The 9,091-nt window shown below is 36.3% G+C and overlaps 1 protein-coding gene across 4 annotated transcripts in view; it reads right to left on the reverse strand.

The window, feature by feature from the left end:
* BTBD9 (BTB domain containing 9) overlaps nucleotides 1-9,091 on the reverse strand; it is a 501,893-nt gene that overhangs the window by 398,152 nt on the left and 94,650 nt on the right. For all 4 annotated transcript variants that reach the window (XM_027876446.1, XM_027876445.1, XM_027876441.1 and 1 more), the window contains exons 5-6: nucleotides 4,862-5,081; nucleotides 2,895-3,014 (exon numbers count right to left, since the gene is read on the reverse strand). In XM_027876446.1, the coding sequence (XP_027732247.1) occupies nucleotides 2,895-3,014; nucleotides 4,862-5,081 (340 nt within the window). The remainder of the gene's footprint in view (nucleotides 1-2,894; nucleotides 3,015-4,861; nucleotides 5,082-9,091) is intronic.

Here is a 9,091-nt window from a genome sequence, read left to right on the forward strand (position 1 = left end):
TAAAATTAGACTACTTACTCCCTATCTTGAAAGAGTTTATACCCTTGTTAAAGATACAGAATGCCTAAGAAAAAGACTAAAGAGTAATGGTGACATATAAATAAGCATTAATTAATATTGTGCAAACTAAGTCCATAAGTGCTAAGGAGACACATAATAAAGGAATAATAAGATGTATAAGATTTATCATTACATGGTCTTCATTAAAAATGTTTGTGAGATCACCACGATAATGACAAAAAGTCAAGTGTAAAAATACTATTATAATAGACTGATTATAGAATGGATTATAGATTGATATTTAACTATTACTCCTGAATATTTTAGATGCTGTTAAATTATTTCCTAGCTATTACGAAAGTTCAAGTATATCAAGTAATGCAATATCAATAACTTAACCTCATAGGCAATTTAGCTTTCTTATGTACTTCAATACTTTCATAACTCTGTGATCTCAATGGTGTAGGTATTCCCTCCACTGGCACAGATTCCAATTTGTCATGCTTTTCATCCTGTGAAACTTTGGCTCACATCTTTTTGCATATCCTCTAGAGATTATCTACCCAATGTACTGATGGTCTTCCTCTGGTTCTTTTAATGTTTCTTATCAGTACAGCACTCAGGCTAGTATGCATCTACTCTTTCTTCATGACTGGTTCATCTCTTCTTCCAATCCAACATGAAAGTTACTGTTGATAACATTCTACACAGTCTACTTAAGACCACCATTTTTAATGTTAATAATAGCTAACATCTGTATGGCACTTTAAAGTTTACAAAGCACTTTACATACTACCTCATTTGATCCTCACCACAACCCTATGAGGTAAATACTATTATTATTTCTATTTTACAGATGAGGAACTGAAGCTGGAAGGTTAAATGACTTGCCAGAGTCACAGAGCTAGTGTCTGAGGCAAATTCAGGTCTTTCTAACTCCATCCACTACACCACCTAGCTATTTTACAATAAAAACACACTGAAATACCATATCAAGAACTCTTTCTTGTTTTTTATTTTTTTTCTTGATTAGACTTTTTATACTAAACAGGCCAGAATTGAGTGCTGGCTACACAATGACAGAATGTAGCAATGTATTCATGAAGACTGAAGAAATAGAAAGAAAGACACAAAGATGACAAAGAATAAGAACAAAAAAAGACCAAAATGATGATGATGATAAAAATGGTAACAGAAGAGGGGAAAATGTAGCATTATTTTTCGTACTGATGTTTATCTCACTAACAAAGAACTGTCATTTCCTAGCAGACAAACAGTACAACCCAGGCCCTATCCTGGAGAGCACCACCATCCCAAAACTGGGATTCAATTCAATTCAACAAATATTTATTTAGTGCCTACTATGTATCAGACTATTGTCCCAAATTTAATACAAACACAAATCTATCCATCCGCCTCAGACAGTTTGGCTGTTACTGTATTTACCTTTTTTAAAAAATCCACTCAAAGTGTAATAACGTTAGTCAATGTGAACTAAATCTTATTCTCTATTTCAATCCCCCTCTGTCACTCACAAAGCATCCCTAGGCAGTTCTGATGTACATAATCTTCACTCAATTTCTAGTCTTTCATTTTAATCCATTCAAAATTCCTTTGATAAAAGAATAACTGCCAGACCAAAGACACTTTAGTCCCTCCTTAGGGAAATAAAATTGATTTTCTTCATTTTCACACAAGGATCCTTATCTAACAGCACTACGTCCAATCATACCCATAATAAAACACACACAGGCAGAAACTTTTAATATATCAGATGCTGAAAGGTACGACAGTAGTTCCAGATAAAAGTTCCAAGTAAGGGCCTGCTCTTGCACACCACCAGACAAGCCTAAGTGTACAAGAATCATGACATATCTAAGCAATCAATACTCTAGGAGGCTTCCAATGAAGAAACCAGATATAGTGGTTGACAATGCTTCCAGGAGAGGTATCAAAGAAGAGACCACTAGGGTGGCTGTCTTTCTGTACCTCCCCTTGCCCTGCTTTTTTTTTTTTCCCACAGAGCACCATTCTTCTCATCTTCTATCTCCTCTGACTTCAGGAAAACAAGAAAATTGGAGAAGATTCTGCCCAGTGCTCTCCTGGGAGCTGTTCTACTGATGGCAGCAGGGAGCAATAGGGGCAAGAGAGGAAACAGGGACATTCATTCACATATATAACATATTTTCTATAATAGGAAAAAGTATGCAAGGGAAATAAGTTAAAGTACTCTCAAATCCTAGAAACAAGTAATAGAAAATTTAAGTCAGGACCCAAATTTTTTACCTCTGAAAAAAATCTAACATAGTATTTTCAGGCTTTGCCACCTCCTTTACCTATAACCTTACTACCTCATATGGGTTTTGCAGTATTACAGGGATTGAGGGAAATGAATTACACCTAAAGAAACATAAAAGCCCAGAATGAAAATTGAGGCAGCATTTGATTTTCCTTTCCCTCTCTTGGAAATTCTTATGAAGCCATTCTCTGAACATACACCTGGCCTACGATTTTCAAGGAAATGCACATCCCGCTTATTACGTACTTATGATTTTATGATACAGCATGAGATTTGGAAAGCTTTTTTGTTATGAGCCATTCAGTGTGAAGTATTAATGCCTTCTGAATAATTCTAAATTACATCCCAAACCTATAGTCCCAAATCCATGTTCATAATTTTCTACTTTTTCCAAAGAAAAAGTTTCCTGTTTATTAAATTTGGTAGTTTATTCCATGAAAAAGTTTTCTTTTTATAATAAGAAGGAAAGATGAAATCTGCCTCTCACAACTAAGTGTGATTGGAAAGTCAATGTTTATGCATGTGTTTTAAGTTTACTTGTATTTAATCAATACATGTAAAATTTCAATCACACAGTTAATCTATGTGAACTAACCTGCAGACCCGGGCAGGAAAATACAGCTTTTGCCAAGAACGACAGAGGTATTTTGAGTGATCGATTACTCTGATCCAATCTAGTTCATCCATGGACACTTCAATGTAGTAGGAATAAGACCTTTGGAATGGAGGGGGGAAAAGTATAAAGAAATCACCACATAAATATCAAAGAAAACAATTTATTCACTAACTACATTTTTTTCGCACATCACTGAAAGTTCATTTCATGTTATTTGCTTCTTCTGGAAACAGACCATGGTTTCCTTCATACTTCCAAAGTAAATTCTAAGTTCTAAATTAGCAGATTAGCACAGTCATGCAAAAAGGAGGGCTCAAGATAAAGAGAGGGATGTTTTTTCTTTTAGTTTTCCTTAGTCCTGGCTAGCTATTCCCATGATCTCAGGGGCAGAGTCAAGACAAAATGGTTCCTCACCATAGTTTTAGCTTTGATTTTTTTTCCCTACTTCCTCTCACTCTTCCAGATCCCTACCAACCCTCCATATCTAACCAAGAGAGAAGTAACTGACATCACTGAGAAAATAATACAAGTGCATTTTGAGGACAACCTGAAATTTGTAGACTAATAATCCTCAGGAATGTTTAACAGTCTCCCTCCAAGTAAGCTACCTAGGACTCTACTGCTCACCTGAAACACACAGAACTGACTACTACCTCTTCCCTAAGGTAAATTTAAATATGAGGCAATGTTATTTCTACTGCAATATCAACCAGCCTGATCTCAGAAAGATTTAACTGACTGTAAATGTCAGCCTGTAGCCAAAAGTTGTGACTAGGAAAGGTCAGCTTATTTTGTGACACAATTCTCTCATTTTCTGTTGTCCCTTCACTCTCATTCATTTTATCACACAGCAACAAACTGATTATAACCTTTTCTTGAACCTCTCTGGGTTATCAGCAATTCAGGCTATAATTCTACAACATGTGCTAAGGGTTTTTTTGGCTTTGGATCCTAAATGTTTTACCTTTGATCAGAATTACAACAGCTCCTTTGACAGGGGAACCAGATGACTACATAGCAAAGCTAAGTCCCCTCGGAAGAAAAATAGCTTTTCTACAAAATAAAGTTTTTTATAAATGTTTTGACAGGCATAAGAACTACAAAGATAATAAGCTCCTTAATGCTCAAGGTTCCTAACCCTTTCAGTGGTTCATGTTCACTCAAAAATGTACTACCTGCCCCACTTAATCAATTAACATCAAATTAAACTCAACAAGAAAGGGACCAGGAAACATTTAATATGATCAGAAGAAAATGAGAAGGGGACTTGCTGGGGACCTCACACTAATTATATGTAAGCCTACCTCCTGGAATGTAATAGCAGGCCATATTCTTCCCTCTACTAGTTAGGAGGAAACTCTCATCCCTGCTATAATATGCAAGCACCAAATGTCCTGAGCCAAGAAGGCACACTATCTGGCATGAAAATCTTGATGCCACACCCAGCAGTACTGGCAAAAATGGCACCCGGTGCTTCCTGAAGCTCCAGGTGTGCCCTTTGGCACTGCAGTCTCCCCTAACTATAAGAGTCAATTTATTCTTGGGTTTTGGGTGATTTTTGTTTTTGTTTTTGGAGGGGGAGCATTGGATTGAGGTCTGTTCTTTCAATTCAGTGTTCTAGTAGTTGGAGTCCCTGACAAATTTCACCTAATTCTTCCATGCCTTTGTTTGTCTATCATCTGTCTTGAAAAAATTCCTATTCTGCAAGAAAGACAATAAATAAGTTCCCTTTAAATAATCAGAATAAACTTTTAGATGAACTATGCCTTCCAATTCTTTCCTAGGGGTTTCAACAGAAATATTACTGAGATATGAAGCTTTAAAATTCTAAAAAGTTATAAGACATCTAAGCATAACAAAGCATAATTTTAAGCCATTAACAGATTAAGTCATTTTAATAAAAATACAATGTCAATTCCTCCTTGAATCACACTATTATCACTTACCGACTATCACGATCCCACAGGAGTATTCGTATATGATTGATAATTGATGGCTGACCTAATTTAATCTCGATGCCAGAACGGCAGTCATCATCAATTGGATGCCTAGAAAATCCATGATCCAAATCATAATTTTGTGTATCACCATCAAGTAAGGCGGATTTCAGCTCCCCTTTCACTACCTGGGCTCCATACTTCATAGTTGCAATGTTCTCTTCTGGTACTGCAGTTGGAAATAGAAAAGGTAACACAAACAGTTGCTTATTAAAAGATTCTCCCACAGCAAACAATACAAACTAAAAGCTATGAGAAAGGCGGACTTCTTGAGGATGGCTATACAGCCAATGTCTAATATTTGAGGCACAGATCAAGTTTTACATTTACATTTTTTCAGTTTGTTTCAGTTTTTACAATTAGTCTAAAGGTCAGGAACATCTCCTGTGAAAGAGTAGATGGAAGACTTAGAAGCATAAATGTATTATTTAATATTAAGTACTCACAAAATAGCTAGTGTAGTATTAGGGATTATGGTAAAGGGTACACCCCATGAAGAAAGTAAGATCTCCTTTGAGGAAGCATAAACCCGCTACACTCAGGCCATTTTCTATCACTAGTTGCTATTTAATAGCAAGTATCACATGTAATACTAATAGGTGACATTTACATTGTTAGTTTATGATTATATTCCTTCTGTCTCTCTAACTACTTCCCTCTCTGGTTCCTTATCCTCTCCCGACTTACTTGAAGTGGATTTTCTACATTCCTGATTGGCTTCTTCCCACCCCACCCCTTCTCATCCCCACCTCCCTCTTCAACAATCTTACTTGCTCCAGTCAACTTCCATGTAGATCATTCTTTGTTTTGTGCTCTTTTTTTTTTTTTTTTTTGTTGTGGTTCTTGGTTTTGTGAGGCAATTGGGATTAAGTGACTTGCCCAGGGTCACACAACTAGTAAGTGTCAAGTGTCTGAGCCTGGATTTGAACTCAGGTCCTCCTGACTCCAAAGCTGGAGCTCTATCCACTGCGCCGCCTACCTGCCCCATGTAGATCATTCTTAAATCTAATATCCCTAATCCTTATATCTCTTTTAGTCTCACTCCCATGTTCAAAACTGGACTCCTCTTTCATTTACTTCTCGTATCCAGTTACCATCTACTTTAGATTCCAGCTCCATAACATATTGACATTGTCTTCTCCACTCTATTCCTATTTCTCCCACATTCACAAGAGCCCTCACTATCACTTCTCTAAAACTACTTTTAACAATCTCCTGAGAGGTCTTGCTTCTCCCTCTCTCCCCTCCCTCTATACTACGGGTTCTTAATCTTTTTTTTATCATTGACTGCTTTTGGCTGTCTCATGAAGCCTATGTGCCCTTTCTCAAAATATTGTTTTTAAATGTCTAAAATGAAACATATAGATTACCAAGAAAACCAATTAAATTGAAATGCAGTTATCAAAATACAAAAAAAAAAAAAAAGGTCACGGACGTGGCTTAAGAAACTCTGTTCAACATCCCTTCATACCATTTGCCACTCTACTCAAAAATATTCAGTGGCTTCTTATTGTCGATTGAGTACACTTCAAACATTTACTGGGCATTCAAGGGCCTCCACAATTTATTGACATCCTACTTTTCCAACCTTACGTTATATTATTCCCTTGTATGCACATTGCTTCAATCGCAAGTTGGACTACTCTCTGACCCTTCTCCCCTTATTCTGTACTTTTGATTAACTGGATACCTAAACTTGATTGTTTGCTCCCTCCATCCCTCTGTCTATTGAATTGCTACTCATCCTTTAAAAACCATATCAAACACCACATCATGCATGAAATCTCCCCAAGTCTTTCTAGATGTCAATTGGCACTTTGTTTTTTGTAACTATTTGTTTTACAATGAATCTAAAGGTTAAAAAGTCAAGCCTGTCCATAGAGAAGGAATAGAGAGAAGACCTATGAGGACAAAAATATTAGCTGCATTTATTAACATTAAATACTCACAAAATGCCTGACACAGTATTAGGGTTATGGAAAAGGCTATGCCCCATAAACACACTTGCTCTTCCTCCCTTTCTAATCTTCTTACACATTATTCCCCTTCTGATAGTCTGCCATGAAGCCATCCTGGCCCAAGCTGACACTGCTCTTGTATGATGTTCCATGTCTGATCTCTGTGACTTTGCACTAGCTACTCACCAGTCCTGGAAGCATTCCCTTCTCATCTCTGCCTCTTGAAATCCCTGATCTCCTTCAAGTTTCAGCTCAAGCACCACTTTCTACATGAAATCTTTCCTTTTCTCCCAAATGCTAGTGAACTTCTTTTCAAATCTACCTTGAATTTCATTTATACTTCTACGCAAGTTACTTATCATTTATATTATATAAATGTATCTACTATATGTGGTAGACATAATATTAATAAGTTATTTGTAACTTTTAATTTAAGTATATATAATATGTAGACATATTATATATGTACAGGTCATTGCTCCCATTAGAATACAAGCTTCTTAAGGGTTAGGGCATTTTCATTCTAATCTTTGTATCTCCATGTAAACACATAAGGCCTTACTGAATGAATAGTATGTAATGATGTAGATTATGGTTATCTGTATTTTCTTTTTCTAATAAACTCAGAACTCCCTGAGGATGGGGGTCTTGTCTTATTTAAACTTTTCATTCTCCCTCAGCTCCTGCCCCCCCCAGGACTCAGCTCTCCATAACAAACACAGAAATGTTTGCTGAATGAATGAATACTCTAGTAGATATCAATGCAACGTGGGTGGTACAAGTACTATTATTACCATTTTTAGAGATGAAGAGATAAAAACGGAAAGAAGTGAAGTGAACAAGAAAAAAACAAAACAAAACCAAACAAACAAAAACCAATGGTGAAGTGATTTTGCCTACACTCACATTTCTTAACTAACCTAGGTCTTCTGATCCCCCACCCAGCAGAGGAGAAATAAAGAACCCATATAGTCTTGAGTCCTAGATGGTACTGCTAAAATCAATTAATTCATTTAAAAATTAGAAGAGGACAAGCAATTTTTCCTTTGCATGAGTAATTTTAAAAAGATCTGTCATGTTAATCTGTCATGTTAATATCATGGTTATTAATTAATATTTCCTCATTATCTTTATCAAATGATATTTACTAAGTGTCTATCTCATCTTAACACTCCTATAGTCTATGGAAAAAGCAAGTTACAAAGATATGGATGGCTCTGTCCTCTAAGAGCTCACAACCAAAAACAGATGACTTCAGTAAAGAAGATCATGTCAAAGAATGTACAAATACATGCAAAACTATGTGAACACAGAAAATAACATAAGGCTAAACATAGTAAAAAATGAACAGGGTGTAAACATACAGAAAAGCCTTTATATGTATTTCAAATATGTTGCTAAAGCAGAGGAGAGGGCAAGTTATTTGCCAGGTTTTATGGTGGAAGAAAACTAAGAAAAGTATCTTCTATTTAAGAGTCAGTGTGGGATTTCCTACAAAGATAACTGCCTGGCTCCCTCACACCTATTATAAGAAAACCTTGAAGTTTGGACCAGACAGAATAATGCTCAAAAAGTCCAATAACAAACTATAGTAGGTGACTTTTTCCACCCCAGAACTGCATAAAAAGTCAGAACCATAGGAGAGAGGACCCCTCAAGCAAAGTGAACACAAATGTAATGGAACATGAAGTCTACAAGGCACTGTGTCCAGAAGCAGCAACAGTGTTCCCCTAAGAAAGCCCCAGAGAGGTACAGTGATCTCAAGGATCCAGAGGAGCCTAACCTTGGGAAATAGAGGTCAATGCAAAAACTCAGGACCAAACAGAGCAGGGTTGACTACCTTCACTCAACAGTGGAGCACAGGGCAGAGCCTAGCTCTGGTGCAAAACTGAAGAGATGAGTAAATCTAAGAAAACATAAACCTGCATCAAAAATTATTGCAAATCTAATTCCAAGAAATGGACACTAAAACAAGAAGAGTTCAAACAAAAATCATTAATGCCATGAAAAACCAAGTAAAACTAAAACAGAAAAGATTGAAAAAAAATATAAGAAAATTTATATCAATATGAAAAACTGACCTGGAAAACAAATCAGGAAGAGATTATTTAAGAGTCATTCACGACAATAACAGCCACATTGTACAATGACTAATATTGAGAAACTTGACTCTTCCCAGCAATACAAGGATCTAAGACATCTCCAAAGGCCTCGTGATGGA

The sequence above is a fragment of the Vombatus ursinus genome, unplaced genomic scaffold (assembly GCF_900497805.2).
Source record: "Vombatus ursinus unplaced genomic scaffold, bare-nosed wombat genome assembly UNPS02014811.1, whole genome shotgun sequence".
In the NCBI taxonomy this organism is placed as follows: domain Eukaryota; kingdom Metazoa; phylum Chordata; class Mammalia; order Diprotodontia; family Vombatidae; genus Vombatus; species Vombatus ursinus.